Source organism: Ixodes scapularis, unplaced genomic scaffold, assembly GCF_016920785.2.
Source record: "Ixodes scapularis isolate PalLabHiFi unplaced genomic scaffold, ASM1692078v2 PGA_scaffold0__279_contigs__length_252992795, whole genome shotgun sequence".
Lineage (NCBI taxonomy): Eukaryota > Metazoa > Arthropoda > Arachnida > Ixodida > Ixodidae > Ixodes > Ixodes scapularis.
This window is the reverse complement of record NW_024609835.1, coordinates 58,569,677-58,592,241: the sequence shown is the minus strand read 5'-3', so window position 1 is coordinate 58,592,241 and position 22,565 is coordinate 58,569,677. Positions and strand designations below refer to the sequence as shown.

At 44.5% G+C, this 22,565-nt stretch overlaps 1 protein-coding gene across 1 annotated transcript; it reads right to left on the bottom strand.

Moving 5' to 3' along the window:
• Positions 1–21,709: 21,709 nt before the first annotated feature.
• LOC120844265 lies at positions 21,710–22,231 on the bottom strand (the record flags this gene model as incomplete). The annotated part of the gene is made up of 1 exon (XM_040215951.1): positions 21,710–22,231. A coding segment is annotated over one exon (522 nt), but the record flags the coding sequence as incomplete, so codon positions are not given.
• Positions 22,232–22,565: the final 334 nt, after the last annotated feature.

Genomic DNA, 22,565 nt, shown 5'->3' with positions numbered 1-22,565 from the left:
CTCTCTTCTGGTCTACGCACTCTTGGATAGCAAGCTGCTGTCTTCTAATTCGCTCTCTCGGTTCCGTCACTGCTTCGGTTGGTTCGGTGAGAAACCTTTCTGATGGTTATCCGACGACATTCAGCTTGGTCCGCTGATGCCGATTGTGTAACAGGAATGCAGACAAACATCCACTCCAATCAGCTGCTGTACAACTACAAAATTACTCAAGGCAGCGCATTCTGCTTTTCGGATGTTGCGTGACAGCAGTCATATAAAAAGGTTACTCAGCCTCACTTGCGCTTTACGTTCGTCTCACAAGGAACAACACTGATGGGACTGGACGGACTCTCCGAACTTCGACTGCGCATTGACGGATCTACCCCGAAATGCATGGAGACCTCTACCCCTATTGCTACGGACACTTGAAATCTGTCATAGACTCTGCATGCGCTCACCTGTTTACACCAGGAATAGGTATGGCAAAAGTTTACGAACATCAAGTCAAGGTGAAGAGAGATGTTCCTCCTGTTGCAGTAAAGCTCCGTCGACTGCCACTTACCGTTCGTGAAGAAGTGTCTAAAGAGCTTCTGCGTTTACTCGATATGGACATTATCGAGCCAGTCAACGCATCTGAATGCGGCGCAAGACGAGAACACTAACGAGACAACTGAGACGACCACAGGGGAATGAGAAAGAGCAGAAAGTAAAGTACCTGATGGAACGGCGACAAGCCCAGATGGCGTAAGAATGGGATCGACTAGTCAAGAAACTAGGAACAAAAAGCAAATTAAAGTCAAGACGAGCAACTGATCAAATAATAAGGGGGGGGGGGGGGGGAGAGGTAGTCAATGATCGGAATCTAAGCAGAATTAGATTACTATATAAAGGCAAGGGAAATAAGGATAGCAAACCATCATACCGCCCAATAACAGTAATTTCGGTTTTGTACAGACTAGCGATGCAGGTAGCAAAAATAAGAATGGAAGAATGGGCAGCAAACATTTTGGGTGAGCTAAAGAACGGGTTCGAAACAGACAGAAGATTACATGATAACTTATTCAACATCACTCAACGTATAGACGTGGTACGGGTGAGTAAAACAACCGTTATGGATAGCATTTTTAGACATTAAAGGGGCGTACGACAATGTGAGTCAGGAAACACCCTGGGTACAGCTGAGAGAGTATGCCATATAGATGCACATTTGATGAGGGCTTTAAAATAGGCATACACAAATAATAGGGTTGTTATAACAGAAGATAACAGAAGCAGAAATAACATAACCGGCAGAAATTGTACTGTTAGCGGATAGCCGGGATATGTTAGAGGAGCTGATTAAGATCTGTGGGGAGGAAGGAGACTCTCTGGGCTTGAAATTCAATAGCGACACGTCGGGGATAATAGCTTATTACGATAATAATAATAATAATAATAATAATTCCTTTATTTTCCAACAAAAAGTTGGAAGGTGACTAGGGGAAAAAGTTGTAAAAGCAGCTTGACTGGCCCCTAGCCACCCCAAACGAGCAGTCGCAAAGCAAGCACCAAAAAATTACACTAGAAAATTTTAGAAATTCATAACTTCATATTATAAATGAAAAATAATCACACAAAAGAAACAGCGTTTTACAAGGCAATAAAACACTGAATAAACACTCACCCCTAAGACATGCAGTACATTCTAACTAAACTCAGCACAATCAGCGCTCATTGTTGATAATTAGGTTTGAAATAAAAAAAAAAAATTCCCTTAAAATGCTCACCGATGTGCTGTTGATATTTGTATCTTGCCTAGTCAGCTGATTAAAGATATTTGGTAAGGTATATAGTTTGTGGCATATACTTTACATATACGGTGAGAAGGGGAACTCGCTGAAAATTCACGACGTTTTAATAAAACACACAGAGAAGAATAAATACCTAGAAGTATGGCTGAATGAGGGAAATCAATACTTAGAAAAAAAAAAGCTAAAGAAGAAAAAATAAATGCAGTAGTTATGAAGCATAGGGCACTATGGAATTGCAATAGATATGAAGTTGTTAGGGGAACATGGAAAGGAGCCATGGTATCGGGGTTGTCTTTTGGTAATGGGGTATTATGCATGAAATCCGAGTTCAGTCGAGCTCACAGATCCGGCAGAGGAGCGTGGGCAGACTGGCACTGAGGGCGCATGGGAACGCACCAAATGAAGGAGTGCAGGCAGACATGGGATGGGCATCTTTCTGGGCTATAGAGAGAGGCGATCAGTGAGTTGAAATTTGAACAAAGGCTAGACTCAATTGAGGATACGCGATGGGCGAGAAACGTATATAAGCATCTATACATGAAAAGTCTGAACACTATAAATGGGCAAACCGAACCCAAAAACGGAAACTCAAATACCAACAGTCAAGTGATGGGGAAGCGTAGACTACCTATGTAAGAAGGGAAGTAAAACAAGTCGAGAGAAAGATATTGGAGGAAATAATGCAGGAAAAATAAGTTTTAACTATGTAAGGAGGACGATAACAGGAAATAAGGGAGGAGCAGTGATATGGTAGCGCTCGTTGTTATTCGAGGCTAGAGCAGGAGTATGGAGGACTAGGACATATAAAACAAAGTACGAGGAAATTGATACGCCGTGTGCCGCATGCCAAGTGGAAGACGAGACTATAGAACATGAGTTATTCTATTGTCTCGTCCGAAATTTCTCAGTAAGAAACGTGTCACACACAGATGCACGCGCGAAAATTGATAAACCATTAACTCCCCACTTGTTCGCCTTCGCGCACAAAGCCTGTCTCATCGCACCAGGATTCCTGAGTAGTGGGATGGTGATTCAAAGGTACCTCAAGATACCGACATGGCGAGTCTCTCCACAGAACACGTTCATACACAGTCGGCGTAGAAGGCCAGTTGCCGCGCCAAAAACACACACACACCTCAAAGTTAATGGAACTGGACGTATGGTCGCGAAACAGTTCTGTCAACTTTACGGCTTTCTTTCCACTGTCCTCGTCAATACAAAAAAAAAAAAAAAAAAAAAAAAACTGCCACGCCATGCGCGTATGTCAAAAGGAAACCTTGGATGTAACTACTTTGAAGGAGGCTTAAACAAAACGAATAGGATAAAAATACAAAAAAAAAGCAACGGCGAAAGTGGACAGCCTTGTCTCACGGAAGAAAAGAGACCGAACGCGCTCAGTCACACATTTGTTCACCACAAGACGACGGGTGGCGCAATATTGGTGTGCCGTATACGTCTACCATCACACAAAACGGCCAATACATTTACACTTGGGGGACATTTTAGCGCACAAAACACAAGGACACAAAGACGAGAATCAGACACGACAGAGTGCTTCGTCTTTGTGTCCCTGTGTTTTGAGCGCTAAAATATATTCCAAGTTCCAAAACCAACTAGCCCAACAATCTACTCTACATTTACACGATCTAAAATAGCAAAATGAACTTTATGAGACATCCGGTCGAAGGCCTTTTCCAGGTCGACCTGTAACATTGCCACTCTGCTTTACATAGTGCCACAACATTCCAAAATGCTTCGTGCAACGTGCACGTTTGTTACAATGCTCCTCTACAATACAATACTCTGTGATAGTTCCCCCTAATACTTTTATGAAAATCTTGTAGTCTACATTTGTCAGTGTAATAGGGCAGTAAGAACCAAAGAAACGGAGTTTCAAGCGGTCTTCTATTTTGGGAATGAGAATCGTGTGTGTGCGCAAAAGCAAGGGGGGCAAAACATTCAAGGCTAAAAGCTTCGGCAAACACGCAGTGCAAAAACAGGGCAAGCTGAACTTTGAACGCTTTATAATATTCTACCCCTAAACCATCAGAGCCGGGCGACTTTCCCGGTTTCAAGTCGTCGATGGCTTCTCTTTTTTCTACTTCCAACAACATTACGGGTTGTCCTAACTTTTCTTTTAGTTTGTCTGCCAGCTACGGCATTAAAGGCAAGTAAAAACTCCGAAATCCATCCTATTTGGGTTCACGATAACTGAACAGTTCTTGGTAACACTAAAGGAACGCGCGTTCGGTGTTTTCTTTATCACTCGTCAAAGCCCCTTGATACCAAGGAGCTTTGATATATGCTCAGAGGCGCGCTATCCCGAGCCCAGCTTCCGCCGGCAGATGTCGCACACGTAGTCCCCAGAGCGCACCGCTCCTTCGCTCTAGACAGTTTTGATTCCGAACGTACTTTTCAATAAACTAAAAAAGTAAATAAATAGACGCTCGTCCGTCTTTATTAGCCCCGAGAGCGAACACAAGCGTCGCTGCGGTCGCCGCGCCCTGATTGGGTAAGGTGTACGGTGACGTCAGGCGGAGGACTCCGCTCCGCGATCTCGCATCGGCTCGCTTCCCAGCACCGGTTCCCTGGTTTGGCGTTGTGTGCCGCAAGCTCTTCGAGGAGCTGGACTTCGTTTACCCGGTGTACAAGACGTTGAGTTAGGCTGATATTGACGTGCTTCCGTACATTTTATAAGCCTGCTTGTCCCTTTTACCTTTAAAATTGGGTTACAAATCTTGAAAGCTATCGGCGGAGGCAATTCCGCCGATGAATTTCCCCGTCCGTCCACACGACACAAGGCAATCTTGCGAGGGGTCGGTAGAGCGGTGGCGCAAGTGTTTCAGGCGCTGGAATTCTGTTCCTTGCCTGTTCATGATTTAGGGCGATATTACATCCCGCTTTCAAGGCATTTGAAGTGGCATTTATATCATAGGCCTTTGGGTGGTCGGCAAATTAGCTCGCGACCCTGACTCTGCGCTGCCACTCTGCATGCGCTGGTTCGCAGATGTTTTAAAGGCCCTGCGTATGATTATCTTTGAAGTGCTCGCGGAACAGGGCTGCTTTACATAAATGTAGCTTCTTCGTGAATTAATTATATAGTTTATACACGTAAGCAGGCATATTTATTAGAAGATGCCCAATTACTGGAAATTAGTTTGTATGGTAGCAGCAAAAACGGCCGAATTGCCCCCAGTTGCCTGTTGTATTGAACTGCCCAAAATATGCACAGCAATAGTGCCGTAATTTGGAATGTTTATACTTTTTCCTGACATTCTTTATTCCAGCCTTGGGTATTCAAAAAATAGACCGTTTAGTCTGAATTGTCATTTTAAATTAAAAGAGACACTGCTGCAGGTCCCCAAAAGCTTCCTCAGCCTCCAAACTTCCTGCAGCTGGACTCTCTGACAACAGAGGAAAACAGGAGTAAAAGCAAGCATTCGAACGTCTGTCCAGTGGTAGCTGCAGCACCAAGTAACGGAAAATGTAGAACCTATAAAGGGCGACAGTCTGCGTGAGAAAAGCTTCTGGTATTTTAGCGTCAGGACAATTCGACTTAAGTAAAATATAAATTTTAGGGCTTAAGGGACTAATAACGAGCTAGACATCTTCGCTTACGTTTGTTATACATTACTTGAGGGTTGATATAAACTAGTCCACAGATACCACCCATGTAGTCCTTTGAAATACTATCAGAGTCCAGCAAAGGTTAAATGCGAGCAAGGTATATAATAAATGTTCCTTGTTTTTTTGCTTCGCTCCTGCACTTGGGCTGTCTTACTTGTGATTCTCTCCCCATGGCCCAGACTGTATTTAGCATGGTGCTCGAGGAGCATGCAGCTTTTCTGCTTCGGCGATCTTGTTTAAAAACAGAGATACAAAAAAAAAATATCATACATAACATGCCAATTCATTCAGACCATCAACAGCATGTATTGCGCGAGATGTAAATCTATAATGATGCTCCTGCAATTGTGGCCATACTTCTTTATTTTCATACACCAGCTGTAATTCATGCGTTGCCTGCCCTGTCAACCATGCTTAAATTGTTGGTTGAAGTTTCGCCTGTAGCTACAGGCCATACCTCCTTAAAGGCACATATAAAAATTTACACTTCCTACGAAAAACGTGCCAAAAAAAAAAAAAAAAATTAAACAGAAATGAGCATGCCGACAGCTAGCGTCGTCACAGCCTCCACAAGGCGAGCGGGGCAAGTCGGGGAAAAATTCTCTCCTCGCCGTGACGTCACCCCGGTTCGCTGTAAGAGGGCGCCACGCGAACTTCTCGGGGCTAATAGCCGCACATCACACAAAACTTGTACTTGGAAATAATAAAATCGCACAAGACAAAGCGCCCCGAATCACAACTAACGACTTGTTCGACGGTCTCGATAGATTTATTCATGCATGGGAAGTACACATTAGAAGCGCTATTTCAAATCTGCGAAAGTAAAAGTTAATTCAGTGAATCGCGATCTCAGGCGATGCCAGCAAAAAATCGGGGAGTACTTGCTGGCCCACGAACCACCAATACCCATATTACAATTGGCCGCATTTACTGACGCATCGGTAACATTAAAGAAGTTTTCAGTGGCATGGATAGCTTAATATACACTTTTCTTGTCCATACAGAAGACGGCTACATCGTCAGCGTTAGCAAGGATCCTCACTTCAAAATTATTTAGGGCAAATCCTCGTATATTATATTCTGAGTTGCGAGGATGCTCAATCATAAAGGTTCCAGTATAGTGCAAAACGAAGGGGAGATAACGGACATTCTTGTCTGACAGAAGCATTTATGGGTATTTTATGGGAAAGAATGTTGTTAACTATTCATCTAATTGAGCTGTTTTTTTTTGTTTTTTTTTTTTAGCGCAAGTTCACGTTTTCTGAAACTGTTGTGCCGACATTAATGTGTCACATAATTGAAAGCAAAATTGTGTGGCTCGCACGGTTTAGGGCTTTTGCCAAATCAATTTGTTCTAAAGCCACCTGACCGTGACAGTACCAGGCACATTCAAACACTGAGCGCGGTACAAGAAACATTTGTTTGAGTAGTCCGGCCACGTATATCACAGGTTTGGTGCTCCGAAACAAGATCTTCAATTACCAACTGAAGTCTATCATTAACGATTTTATTGAATATTTTATAGTCCACATTGCAAAGTAAAATTGGTCTATGATTTTCAACTTTTTTTTTCCTGTTCGTGTCTTTGGATTTAGGTATTTGGACAGTATGACAATCGTAAAAAGAAGGTGACATCTACCAGTTGTATGACTCGTGAAAAACGTTTAGTAATACTGAGCATATTTTGCCCCAGTATTTCTTATAAAATTCACCACAAAGGCCGTCAGGACTCAGGCCCAGGTGTTTTGCCATTCTATGATCTTTTTCAACGTCATTTATAGTGCCTGTGGTGATAGTTTTTCGAAACATGTCCGAGTAGCAGTTATGAATTGCTTTGACAATTGATGTTGGTACATTATTTTAAGGCCATTTTGGTCAGTTCACAAAATTTCGTTAGACAACACAATTTGCATTTCATCGTCCAGAGGTCGTTTTGTATTTTGTTCTCGAAGCAAAAACTTTTTCGTTCGGGAACGAACGACGGCTCCGCGATACCTTTCAGCTTCGAACTTTTTAACTCGGGCTTTATTAACATTAATGTCTTCGTTCAGATATCCAGGACTGATGCACTCCGAGTTATGGAACAACAAAATAGTCTTATAGAGTTCGCAACGTTTTTTGCTTGTGTTCATGTGATATCGTCATAGAACTTTCAGTCGCCAAGATTTTTACTTGTATAGCTTGAAGCCGCTCCATATTACAAATATATGCATTCCCGCATTTGTAAGGCATTCCAACAGAATCAAGAAGACACTTTCGAAGAATATTTCGTCTTTCAGGAGCTCTACACTCAATTTCCACAACTCCCCTTTGCGTCGGTTTACAAGGGGAGTACTATTAACAAAGCGAATAAAAACTAAACAGTGGTCACAAAAGAAACTAGGCTTAACTGTGTAATTGTTTACCGAATTGAATGTATCACCGGGTAAATACATCCTTGGTGGAAAATACGCCTAAAAAACACGGACAAAGAAAGAAGCACACAGGACGCCTCGTCCTGTGTGCTTCTTTTTTTGTACGTGTTTTTAAGCGTATTTTCCACCATGCATAAGTACCAACTAGCCCAACTCGCAGGTTTAAATATATCCTGCCGAGGCAAGCGTGGGAAACACCTTGAAATTGAAACGTGCGAAACGGCGCCGTGTTGTGTGAAGACCGGTGGCTTCGCTGCGTTTCAATAGGAGCTAAGCCTTTTTCTTTCTTTACTTTTTCCTGAGGTAAATTCGCCCTTTGCAAATCTTACAAAAAAAAAAAAAACAAAAAAAAAAAAAAAACAAAAAAAAAAACACCATCTGTGGGCAACACTGCACAAAGTCGTAGCGCGATAGGTTAAGAAACCGTAATTTTGCGGTAGATTTAAAGAGCCTGGCCTCTCCTTGAATCACCTTGCACAATATTGAGCTCCTGGAAAATCTTTCACAAAGGCACGCTTCATCATACCACATTTGAATTACTGCACGGTCTTCAGAGTTACATATACAGTTAAAATCTTCCATTAGCACTACAGTTTTATCAGCGTTTGGGAGGTTTGCTGGAAACCGAAAGAAAAAAAGTCGTATTTTTCGCCCACAATGAGGGAAGGAACGAAAGCGATATCTGTAGCACGGTCGCGAAATGCGGGTGGAATGGTGCCGTCAAGTACCTGAAGGACGGAGGTGCGGCGTGGTTAATTCTCATAGCCGTCGTGGTTGGCATCGTGGATGCCACTGACGATTGTCACCAGTGCTCGGTGATTCGTGAAGTAAGTGGGTAAGCGCGGTGAAAGTTTCTAAAACCATCCAACATTACGAGTAACAACTGGGTATTGCCAAAGTGGGATTTCGCATAACGCGAGTAATGTTTGAAAACAAGTCTTCCAAGCAGACGACACGAAAATTCTCCCTTCGTCGCGCCATCGCGCTATTCTTAGCGGGATACCAGGGCTGCCCTCATCGTTCTCTACGCGCGGCACGGCCGACGGGAAGTCCCGACATCCCTCTTCTCGCGGCAAGAGCGCCGAGAAGAAGGGTTTTCCATTCTTCGCGCGCTGCGACGACAACCTACGATGACGAAATCTCTGCAAAGTTCCGCCCATAAAGCTATCGCTTAAAAAATACAGAAATATTAATTGGTGGATTGTTAGGGAATGCGTTAGCATGACCCTTGGAAAGTCAACACACGTCCCCCTTCGAGAAACGCTAACGCTGACGTTGACCTCTTCACTTTTCTCTCTGGCTTCCCTTACAAAAATCTGTAGTTAAATTCTTTTGAATTTTTGTTGAAAATTTTCTGGAGTCCTATTGAATTTCTTTTTAAACTTTTTTGATGTTTTTTAGACTTTGTTTTGACAACTTATTTAACTCCTAGTTAAAATTGGCCACTTAAATTTTTTAGAATTCCTTCTTACATACATTCTTTTGAATTCCTTCTTACATAAATTTTGTTGAATTCCTTTTGACAAAACCGCAGATCAACGTTTAAAAAAAACACTAAATTTTTTAATATATTTTTTTTTTAATTTCGTTAGGAAATAGTGTCTTTTTGATACATAACATCCCACAAATAAGCAATGCAAACAAACACAAACACCATCAAGCACTCAACACCAGAAACACAGTCCTGTTGACAGCACCAGAGCCTTATATAGCCTACATATTGAAGGTAATCATTTGGCCGGTGACCACCTCAGCACTTACTAAGTTTCCAAGTCTCCGGTCTAATTCTCGAAAGTCTGTCAAAGGAAAGACAGTGTTTCGAAGTTCGTGGACTCTGTCTCTTGCTAAAAAGCATTGGTACAACTAATAATAATGTCGTGTAGTCGCTAAAACAACATCCACAAAAAAGGCCCATAGAACAAATGTTTATCGCTTCTCTGCATAGCACCACTCGGGACGAAGCCAGTCAAGGCGGTTGCTCCACTTTAAAATAGTTATTTTGCTCTTCTTTACTAGTTGAATAGGGTCAATAATGCAACGATTGTCATTTACAAAGTGAGAACGGCAGGGCGTGTTTTTCGAACGCCTGGCCTCCAGCACGCGCCCCATGCCTTCCGTCGTGCTTTGACTGCGCAGTCGAGCTCGAGGGGCGCGAGACGTCGATGAGTTGTCAAGGATAGAAGGCTCGCGCTGGAGGCAGGAGAACGGAAGCTCCTCCCTATGGTTCTCAACTTGTCAGAGACTATTGAGAAACTTAGTGACTTTTGACATTTAGTCAAGATGTATTATGTTCAATAAAAAGTCAACAGAAAGTCTGTAGCTTTTCTTTTGACACTGACTACAGAAAGTCAACTGAATAATTTAAACACGAAGTAAATAGAACGTCTGCAGTATTTCTGATAACACTTTCAACAGGAAGTCAACAGAAAAAAGATCTAACGTAGAGTTAATAGAAAGTCAATAGAAAATCATAAAAAAAGTTTCGACACAAAATCAACAAACTTTTTGTTGACCATGTCAACAGGAAGTCAGTCGAAATAAAGTAATCAAAGTGAACAAGAAGTCAACACATTTTCAATAAAAAGTAAAAAAAAAAAAAAAAATCCGTCATATCGGACCCCGCACACGACCGCAGACCAAATAAAATAATAAAAAATGTCTCTTTTATAAAATATTATAAAGAAATAAAGTCACTAGGTTTTCTTTTTATTTTTTAGAAAATAACTTACAAAAAACGTTGTTACAACTTCGTTTTATTTTTTTATAAATAAGTCTACAAAACAGAATCTATTGTTTTTCCTTTTGAATTTTTTTAGAAAATAATCTACAGAAAAACGTCTTTACAAGTTCTTTTTAATTTTTTTATCAATAAGTCTACAAAACAAAATCTATTGTTTTTCCTTTTGAATTTTTTTTAGAAAATAATCTACAGAAAAACGTCTTTACAAGTTCTTTTTAATTTTTTTATAAATAAGTCTACAAAACAAAATCTATTGTTTTTCCTTTTGAATATTTTTAGAAAATATCCTATAGAAAAAAAGTCTTTACAAGTTCTTTTTAATTTTTTTATAAATAAGTCTACAAAAAAATTCAATATTTTTTCTTTTGAAAGTTTTTGACAATAGTCAAAACAAAGTGCGTTTATAAAGGAATTCAGTAGGATCGCGGAAAGTCAATAAGAAGTCTAAAAAAATTAAAAAGAATGTTGAGACCCGTTTTTGTAAGGGTTTGTCTTTTGCTTCCTCTTTTTGGCCTCGTTACGAGGTCAGTATTAGCGTTTCCCGAGGTGCACGCTAACGGATTCCCTAAAAATCCACCAATGGATATTTCTGTGATTTTTTTCACCTTTTTTCTGTATTCTGCCTGTCAGTGTACGTCGACACCCTAAGGGCGTCCGTATCACTCCTTGAACCGCATCCGTCGTTTGAACTATACACACACACACATATCACAGCCTTCGCACCGCTACTACGGAAATCAAGAGCGAAGAACAAACAGCGACGGAAGAATGGCAACTGTGCACGCCCGCATTCCACCGCGCCGCAGCGCAACACCTCCTAGATAACAAAAGCCGTGCTGAATGAGATGGCGTCATCACAGAATATCAACGCTGGGCGCAGATTGGACACGAGGATTGCGTCAACGTTCGGCTCAAACTTGACTTGAAGTCGAGTGCTGACGCAGCGCTTGTTTCCAATCTGTATTCAGAGCTAGCCTTCTCTGATGACGCCATCTCATTCAGCACGGCTTTGTTATCTAGGTGTTGCGTGGCGCCGCCTGCTTTCTGGCTCCGTTCTAGCTGCGCGCGTGTCTGACGAAAGCAATATGGTTTAAAAATTAAAACAGCGCAAGGACACGGACAAGAACAAGAAGGTAGACGAACAATGCGCTGACTTACAACTAGAGTTTATTCGTGCTAACATCAAGTATAAATACTGAACGTCATAACAAACCAACAAAGATAAAATACATGTCGTGGACGCTACGTGCTCCTTAGCCACCGTTATGCGCTGTCACTGTGTGTCTAGAAAGCAACATTCCTTATCGGATAAAAATAGTGAAGGAGTGCTGACCACAGTTTTCTCTTAATTTTCCAATTTTCCGCACCTCAATGATTTCTCGAGTGAGTTTGTCTTTATTTTTCCTAATTACTTCACACTTCTCGAAGAATGCAACAGCAGTCACGCCAATGCTGGCCAAGGTGACCTGACACAACTCTAAAAACGTTATGCTTATGTTCTCGCAAGCGATCATTGAGGCAGCGCCCCATATGCGCGAGGTATCTCCTGCCGCACGAGAGGGGGATAAAGCACACTACTCCCTACACACAGTTCACGAATCGGTCACGGTGTTTCTTTGGTGCAACCCTGTTTTTCTTTAGAACAAAAGTTCACTTTTCTGCACAACCCAAACAGCTTTTCCGGAGCCGAAAAAAAAAAACACATCAACACGAACTCTTGGGCCAACTTTCTTTAGGGTGTGAGAGATCTTGTGCAGGTATGATAAAACGGTTACTTTGTCTGTTAACCCAATGAGCCTGCTGGGTCGTTTCCGTACGTGCTTTCTTAAGTAGGCTTTCAGCAACTGTCGTCAACAGGTAAGACGGATATATCCCGCATATCTGAGCCTTGATGCTTGTGTGTCGAAGCTCTCTTTCACCCTGGGGGGCAATACTTGAACAGGGCATTTCTAAAACAGAGGTTAACGATTCCCCTTTTTACAATTTTGAAATGCGCTGAGGAAAAAGGAAAGATGGGTTTCTTAACCCTCGACGCATATATCCAGGACACATGGCCATGACCAAGTTGAAGGCTCAGATCCAGACACCTAATGGCCCCATTTACAGGTAGTTCATGCGTCAGCACCAGCGGTTCCAGACACTATTTGCGACTATGTCCTGGAGATAGGGAAGGAGCTGAAATAAGGAGAACCGGAAAGGTTGTTCTAAAAGGGTTGCCGAATTTTTTTTTTTTTTTTTTTTTCTCTTCAAGTGTCGTTAAATGACAGGACAAAAGAAACAGCAGAATTCATATCTTCCTTGTAAAAATGTAGGAGTACCAAATAGTCATCTGCATAAACCCGCCCCCGAACTAGTAGTTTCGCTGCCTCCCAGTCTTTCGTTGTTGATTGGCTTTTTAATCAAAATTTCGCTTTTGGTCATATCAGACCTTATTTATTTATTTTTAATTGGTTTAAACCTGTTATGCCGTTTGGTGGTGCAGTAAGAGAGACAAATTTTACATTTATTTATTTTTGCTCTCACTTAGAAATTCACCTAGAAATTCAAATTCACATCGGAGCATGAGCGACAAAAGGGTGGTAAGCTGACTATACTTATCCTAGACCAGTGTACTCGTTCAGTTCAAAATGAGCTACTGACCAACCGATAACAGCGACGTTTTTGACCGCTCATGTCGCCAAATATAGTTATATTTGTTTGCAATCGTTCTGTTTCTCGCAGTCGTTGAACAAGAGAAGTGCTCAAGCTCCAATATCGCTTTGAATTTCAACTGGGAGGCCACATTTGTCTACCTTGCACTGTCGGTGCGTCTAACCACTAGCACAATGCATTGCTCTGGCTTCCTTATTCACGCAGCCGACGCTAGGAGCTGACGGGTCCAATCAGAAAGCGTCAAAAGTACAGCATCATGGTGGTCGTCATGTATCGGTACGTGTTCTATCATCGCTGAACCAATCATAAACAAAATAAGGTCCAGTGAATTGCGCTTCTGACGATGCTTGATTGGTCCCATCACCTAGTAGCGTCGGCATGCGTCTGAACTTAAACTGCAGCGGAAACCGGCCCACTCGTCACATTCCCACTCGTTACTGGAAAACTCATCACAGGAGAACTGGGGACCTATGTTGGACTTTCGAGAAACTAGAAACAGAAGTGACGTACCGGCAGGAGGAGCGTAACCAAGCAACGGCGCGCACCGCGAAACCGCCTTCTTTGACGCCGTGACGACACTGCAAGATTGGCGTCTGTCACTCACTTGAGAGGCGTCAAGAGCCAACCCCCGCAGAGCGGAAGTAGCTACGCTGTCCCCCTGCCGTACCTACGCTTTCTCGGCGGTACCTATCTGGAACCTAGTCCCTACGCAAGCGTCCGTTTCTCTGGCAACCGGAGGAGCATTTTCTGCTTTTAGTCAAGTGATGGCAGCCAATCCCTTGCGGTGGCGACCTTCACATCGGCTCTATTCGAAAGAAACTTGTCAAACTAAAAAAATACACGTGTTCTATTGAAATGAACAACTGATTTTGTAGCGGTTCCAGAAAATATTAGATAGAGTAAACTCGCATAAAAGGCTAGAACAACATGCGGGACGCGGATGAGCGCCTAGTTCAAATTACTGGCGCTAATGACTGCTCAAGAAACAGGAGGATGTGGCCTCTCTGGTACGCGGCGCAACTAAGCTGAGCCCGGCGCTGTCCAGAGACGACAAAGTTCGTCTCTGGAACGAGCTAACCTCCCGGCTCAACTTCCTCGGGCCTCCAAGGAAGCCTCCAAGGGAGGAGCCGGAAGGTTGGAAACGCTACTGGGCCATGCGGGTGTCGAAGGCGCGGGCGCGGGTTACGGAGCTGGCGAAACAGGCGAGGTAATTTGCGTAGTTTACCAAGCTATCGAATTACTTCCTCTACCCGCAGGCAAACAGGGCGCGGAGGCGCCCGGGTGCGCTCGCTGGCGTCATCATACTCACGTATTTTGGCGCTGGTGGGCGAGGACTCGGCCCTGGGCGCTCCCGGGTTTTCTTTATTTGAAACCAAGATGTCTGCACTCTAGCCACAACTTGCCACCCGCCTGAAACTGGCCTCCGGGTTCGCCATTTTTCTTTTATCGAAATAAAGTGGAGATTTGGGCCAGTTCGTTCATTGCAAACAGAAAAAGTGCCGAAAAAAACACAGGGACGCAGCCGAAGGGAAACGGGACAAGGTGCACTCTCAACTCAAGTTAAATTTTCAATAAACTTCAGTTAAGAGTGCATTTTGTCCTGTTTCCTTCGTCTGTGTCCCTGTGTTTTTCGTTTGTTTGTTTTCTTATATCATTGTTGATCTCAACATGCCTCTACTATGGAATCTGTCATGCTTCCATGTGTGACAAAACACACACGAAATGGCAGTGTGCTGAATTAAGTGAAGTGTAGTGTGAAATAATGTCTGCGATATATCCTGGATAATGACAAAGAATTTATACGGTGTTTAATAGTCCATGCTCAATTTTAAAGAAAGTATTGCGACCTGTGCTTTCAAACATGTTTATTTTTCATGTTACGGCATTGTTGTAAAAAAAAGAAAGCACTTTCAAAGACACTGCTTGTTGTCTTCTTTATACATTCAAACTGACACAAATCCAATATGCGATTATCGAGTAATACGCCTGGCCCTGTGGTAACCATAATAGATTGTAAAATGGAACAGGGCAATGGAAGTGTAGAGAAAATGAATCAATGTCCAAACCCGATACGAACAATATATTGCAGTAAAAGAAGCAAAATGATGATGATTACGAGTTTATTGGCGCAGCAGCAACGAGGGCCATAATGCGCCAAACTTAACGTATTTCGAGCATAATATAACAAAAGTTTACTTTGAGGCTACATATTTACAAATGGTATAAATATCCTGTTTGTTTTAAATAGTCTAAGACACGGCTAAAAGGAACTAAAGGTTTATCACCAAGCAAAAACGAAGGATGAAATGGGAGATGATCCCTAAACAGTTCGAGAAAACATGATTGACGGAGTGGTTGATGGGACGAACAATGCCACAAAATGTGCAACACGGTCAGAAGCTCTCCACAATGTTCACATAATGCAACATCTTCACCACGAAGCAGATACTGATGTGTCACGCGGGTGTGACCTATTCATAGACGGCACAGAAGAACCTCCACACGACGTTCCCTGTTATATGAGCTCTCCCAAACATCCAGAAGGGGCTTGATAATGTGAAGTTTATTGTTGCTCTCTGTATCCCATTCCAGCTGCCATTTGAGAAAAATAGATTTCCTCAGAAGTGGTTTCAAATCTTGGTAGGGTAAGCAATTGAATGTTATAGACGAGCCTCGGGCAGACACGGCCAATTTATCCGCCTCTTCATTGCCCAAAATCCGAACGTGGCTTGGCACCCAGCAGAACTTAATGTCCCGACCGCGTCGCAGGGCGCTATTGATCTTATTATGTAGATGTTGTGCAAGGCGGTTCTTTGTGGGCATCAGGGAGGACACAGCCAATAAGGCACTTTGTGAGTCGACAAAAATTACAGCTTTCATTATACTATTGTCGAGTATATATTCGACCGCTAGTAAAATAGCATAAAGCTCTGCGGTGAAAATGCTTGCCCTACAGTCAACTTGTGTGGCTTTGCTGTAGGAGGCGGAATACAGAGCACACCCTACAAAAGACGACGATTTGGACCCATCTGTATAAAACTCCAGGTAGTCTGCATATTTTTGTTGCAAGGAGAGGAACTCCTGCCGGAGAATTTGTGGTGAAATGACCCTCTTACTGTATTTTGCGAGTGACCAGTCACAGAAAATCGGCAGAGCATCCCAAGGGGCAACCCTACGAGTGTTTTTAAGCAAGGGAATCTCATGAAGGGGGATATTAAGGGATTGACAAGTACTTTGCAAACGGAGGCTTAGTGGTCTAACAATGCTCGGCTTGTTTTCGAAAAGCTGTGAGCTTCTGCAAGTATGAAGGGCACTGTAGGAGGGATGTTTTGGATTTGAAAATACTTTGTAAGCATAAGAGACGCTGAGGTACTGCCTCCGCTTCTCGAGGGACATTTGATGCGTATCAACATACAAACTCTTCAGAGGAGATGTGCGAAATGCACCTGTAGAAAGTCGTAGTCCAAGGTGGTGTATTGGGTCAAGCATCTTAAGAGCAGATGGCCGCGCTGACCCATATACTACTGCACCATAGTCGAGGCGGGATCGAACTAAGGAGTTATACAGTTGCAGGAGACAGCGCCTATCAGAACCCCATGACATATGCGACAGCACCTTTAGGATACTTGATGACATCAAGCATTTCCGTTTTAAAGTTTTCAGATGGGGCACAAAGGTAAGTTTCTTGTCAAAAATCACACCCAAAAATTTGTGTTCTTGCTGGACTGATATTTCAATGCTGTTAAGATGCAAGGAAGGATCAAGAGACAATACCCGGCGTAATGAAAAAGGAACGCAGACTGTTTTTTCAGGAGAAAATTTGAAGCCATTTTCGTCTGCCCACTTACACATTCTATTGATTGTAAGTTGCAACTGTCGTTCACAACTGGAGAGGTGACAGGAAGACACAGAGATTTGCACATCATCCACATATAGAGAGTAATTTACTGATGATGGCATAACCTTAGCTAGACTGTTAATCTTTACAGCAAAGAGGGTAACGCTCAGCACTCCTCCTTGAGGAACACCATTTTCTTGAGAGAAAACATCTGACAGTGTGGAGCCCAATCGGACTTGAAAAGTTCTTTCACTGAGAAAACTCTGTATGCACTGAAGCATGCGGCCCCGCACACCACAGTCGTACAAGTCACGAAGTATTCCGTACCTCCATGTGGTATCATATGCTTTGTGCAAATCAAAAAACACTGAGACACAATGCTGCCGGTGTACAAATGCCTCACGTATAGCCGTCTCTAGACGAACCAAATGATCTGTGGTCGCTCGTCCCTCCCGAAAGCCGCACTGGTTTACATCAAAAAAATTCTCAGTCTCTAAGAAATGGACAAGACGACGATTCACAAGCCGCTCATAAGTCTTCCCTAAGCAACTTGTGAGTGCGATGGGGCGATAGCTTGTAGGAGTGGAAGGGTCTTTCCCTGGTTTCAAAAAAGGGATTATGTGGGCATGTTTCCAGCAACGAGGAAAGGCAGCAGCTTGCCATAGATGATTAAAAAAAATTAACAGACCGTTCATAGATTCAGGGGACAGTTTCCTTAACATTTCATAGTGGAGTCTGTCTGGCCCTGGTGCAGACTGCTTTTTTGCACCAAGAGCAACCTTGAGTTCGCACATTATGAATGGTCTATTGTAAAAATATGAACCACCCTCTGACATCGAGATGGGCTGCTTTTCAACAGTCGACTGAAACTTCTTAGATTTTTCGCTAAAATTTGAGGAGCTACTAATAAGCTGAAAATGCTCCCCAAGAACATTTGCATGATCTTGCAGCGATACAGAGGGGGAAGAAAACAGAGGAGTTCGGAAAGATTGGTAATCTCCTCGAACTTTCCGCAGGCGATCCCACACTTCTTTAGCTGGAACAAAGCTATTTAGAGAAGATATATATTTTTTCCATGATGTCCTCTTCGCCTGTTTCCGTGTCCAACGTGCCTTGGCCCTATACTTTTTAAATTCAATCAGGTTAAAAGCAGTGGGATAACGGCGAAATATACCCCATGCCTGGTTCTGTTTCCTGCGAGTGACAGTGCAGTCCTCATTCCACCAGGGTTTGCATCTCCGGGGTAGGACACCGGATGTTTGAGGAATAGAAGATGCAGCAGCATTAATTAGACATTCAGTGACAAACATTGTCGCTTCCTCGGGGGACATACTGCGAAAGAGCGATGGATCCAGTATGGCATTTAAACCAAAAAGAGCCCAGTCAGCCTTCTCTAATTTCCACTTCGGAAGGCGGGTCGCAAGCGACGGAAGAGGTATTGAGCTTTCTAAAATTATGGGGAAATGATCGCTGCCAAATGGATTATCTAAAACCTTCCATGAAAAGCACGGAAGTAAAGCTGGTGATGATATGGAAAGGTCTATTGATGTAAAGGTGTTATGAGCAGCACTAAAAAACGTTGGCTCCTTTTTATTCAGAAGACAGAGCCCGGAGGATAATAAAAGTCGTTCAATAACTCCACCACGGGAATCCTGACGAACACTGCCCCACAAAGGGTGGTGGGCGTTAAAATCACCTAAAATTAAAAAAGGCTTAGGCAGCTGATCTATGAGTCCTTGTAGCTCGTGGAGCTGCAATGGAACGTTGGGTGGTAGGTAGAGAGAGACGAGGGTGATGAGTCGGTCAAGGAGAACGCGAACTGCTACTGCCTCGAGTGGTGTTTGTAGAGGAACCTGAGCACACACAACCCCGCTCTGCACTACTACTGCGACACCACCAGAAGGGTTAAAAGAAGGGCGGTCCTTCCTAAAAACCTGGTGACGGCGTAAGACCTGTGTGTGTTTGTCATTCAGATAGGTTTCCTGTAAACAGAGTGCCACAGGGTGAAGCTCATCAAGAAAAAAATTAACGTCGTCAATATTACAAAGAAGGCCGCGGCAGTTCCATTGCATGATACCCAATTGTTTACTCATAGCAGTACTAAAATTAAAATAAACTTTAACTTATAAACTGCAAGAATGGGTAAAAATGGGTTTATTTATTTATTTATTTCAGATACCCTCAGGGCCAAAGGCATTAGAGAGGGGAGTGGGTACAATGTATAAGTATAAAGTTAAAAAATGCAGTGGTTATTAGTACAGTAAATTGACTCTTATTTATACAATGTTAGCTATGGCGTTCTTGAACTGCTGGGGATCTTTGATTGTTGCTGTCGGGGCGGGAAGGCCATTCCACTAAGGAATGGCCTTCCCGCCCCGACAGCAACTAAGGTTTACTAAGGTTTAAAATCAATTTTTATGCGAGGAGCATTTTTCTTTTTCGCGCAATCATTCTGCTTCCCACTAGAGGTAGTGGGAGCAGCGAGGGAGGACTCCGATCCCGAGAGGATAGCCTCGTCGTCGGATCTGAGCCCACACTCTTCCATGGGCTCTTCCGGTGGTGTCGTCAGCTGACCCTTAGGGGCCAACTGCTTCGACGTTTCACCGGGCTTCCTCGGGGCAGTGGTTCGGGGTGGTTGGCCCCGGCCCCGGGGGAACACAGAGGCAGGGGGGGCCATCCCCTGCTCGGGGGTGGATGCTGACGGGCCAGCACCCTCCCTGGGTTTGGAACGTGGTGCCGTTGGCACCGTTCCCATGGGTTTGGATGGGGACTCTGCCGGGACCCGCAGATCGTCTGGAGACGTCTGGGTTCCCAGCGATGCCATTACTGGCCGTGCAGGTCCCCTACGCACGACCTCGGCATATCCGCCTTTCGCCAAGAAAGAAAACCGTTTTTTTGCTTCATGGTAGGGAATATTTTCCTTTGCCTTTAGAGCAAGGACTTCTTTCTCTTGCTTCCACAATGGACAGGAGCGGGAGTATGCCTGGTGCGGACCGTCACAGTTGGCGCATTTTGGACTGTTCTCACAAGTGTCAGCAACATGCTCTCTGCTGGAGCACTTGGCGCAAGTGTCGGCTCCCCTACAGCTCCGTGACCCATGGCCGAACCGTTGGCACTTAAAGCACCTCTGAGGGTTCGGCACATAGGGCCGTACACGGCACCGTAGGTAGCCAGCCTTCAGAGTTTCTGGTAGTGTAGTCGAATCAAAGGTCAGAATGACGTGTTTGGTTTTCCGTTCAACGCCGTCTCGGCGGATGGTGATGCGGCGTGCAGCTACCACCCCTTGGCCAGAGAGGCCCTCAACGATCTCTGCCTCAGACGTTTCAAGTAAGTCATCCTCAGAGATGACTCCCTGTACGGTGTTCAGCTTGCGATGAGGTGTTACACTGACTTTGTAATCTGCGACGGAGTTCAAAGCTAGGAGAGCTTCACTTTGTTGTTTTGTATTAGTTTCGACAAGAAGGTCACCTGATGCCATCTTTTTGGCATTAAAATTTATTCCAATAATACCTTCAAGCACCTTTGATACGAGAAAGGGGGATAATTTTGCAAGTGGCTTTTCGTCCTCTGAGTGAAGTACTAGAAACTTTGGGAATTTTATAAATTCAATACGCTGTGCAGGATGGTCTTTTACTTCGGTGCGGACCCTTTTCAGGGCCCGATCAGTGTTTTTTTTTTTGGAACCCATAAAGATGGGAAGGGAAGTTCAGTGCCCGGGTGCACCGCCCACCACGGAGCCCAACAAGGGGGTAGGTAATGTGCCATAGCAAGAAAGGCTTGGCTGACACAATTACACTACCAGTGCTGCCCGGGCACTATATCCTAGTGTGGTTGCAGGGACAGGACCTGTTTCCACTCAAGGTTGGCCCTTGCCGCCTAAGAAGGTGAAGAAGGAAGGAAGAGAGTGTAGAAGAAAAGAGAAAGAGGTGGGAGGAAAAGTGAAAGAAGGAAGAAGAGGGTAGAGGAGGCGACTGACTGAATCATCCTGGTCGGGCCAAGCCAGGACACCCGTCTACGAGAAGCAGAGGTCGAAGCGGTGTATTGCCTCGCCCGGGGGGCCCCGAAGGGTCCAAACATACCCCGGGCTCAGCTCAACCACCAGGGTCCCCTTTTCCCCGGACACGGGTTAAGCCACGCACAGCCAGGCGTGGGTGGGTAAACCCACATGGCTCGGGGTTCGCGGTGGCGCCACTCACCAAGCACCTACCAAGACAGGTGCCCCCTGCGTGCGGGTATGGTGGCCCGCGTGGCTGAGGTCCGTGGTGTCGCTACTCACCAAGCACCTAACACCGAAGGTGTAGGCGCCCCCTGCGGGGAGTAAAAGAAGCAAAACGGGTCTCACCAGTAGCCTCATTGAGTTATACGTTTCCTGCAAGGGTGAGCCAGATGCCCTGTTGGCTAGCTACATAACCCACAAAACATTCTGTTATTGTTCCAGGCATTTTATGCACCCTGCTTGCAAATTAAAAAAAGCTCTATCAACATCACCGTGATGCACCAAATAGCATTTCGGAGGCGGTACTACATGTCCGTAAAGGTAACACGGTGGTTGTGCGACGAACTGTGCAAGGCATTGGAGTTGACACTGTGGAGCTTATGGACGGCCTTGACTGTGGAGCAACACGTGAGGCACATACTGCCACGGGGGGCTTCTCTGGTGGCGAGGGCGTCAGTCGAGGTGAGGACGACGAGGGGTGCGCTGTCGCCGGTGGCGTCCCTGGTGTGCGGGAGTGCCACCGTGGCGAGGACGATGAGGGGCTCCCTGTCGCCGATGGTGTCCCTGATGGGCGGGACCTCCATTGTGGCGACGGACTCCTTGGCACTGGTAGTGTCCCTGGTGGGCGCGACTGCCATCGTGGCTGGCGTGGCGCTCCGGGGAGGCACGGCTGTGGCGGGTTCGGAACTGGGCAACAAGGCGCTGCCTCAGAGCCCTCCCCCTGTCCGAGAAGCTGACCCGAGGGTGGGCAGGAGCTAGCCTCTCGTCATCCGCCACTGACCCCTCCGAGCTGGGCCCAGACTCCGACCCTGGCTCGTGAGGGTCCGGTTCTGCCTCCCTCGATGAAAGGCACATATTGTGGAGCACTGCACAAGACGATATAATGACGGTGGCTGTTGTTGGATGATAATACAGAGTCCGGTGTCTTTGCAGACACTGGAATCTGCTTTTCAACAGCCCAATGCAGCGCTCCACAATGGACCTTTTCGAAGAATGTGCCTTATTAAACCGGCCGCAAGCGGTGGAGATCGCGTGGAATTCAGGGACAGGGGTGATGAGCCAAGGTTCCAAGGCATAGCCGCTGTCACCTGCAGAGTCGGAGAAGGAAATGTATAATATTAATGCTGTTTCTTTTTTTTTTTTTTTTTAAAGACTATTTCAACGACAGTTGAAATATACCCGTCGTGTTCAGAAATAGGCTGAATATGATTCACAGTACCCGTAAATGGCAATTGCACATTTGTATTTTGAGCTTGATGGCTGTATTTTTCGTTATAAACAGCCCACAGTGGCAAGCGCTCGGAGAGCA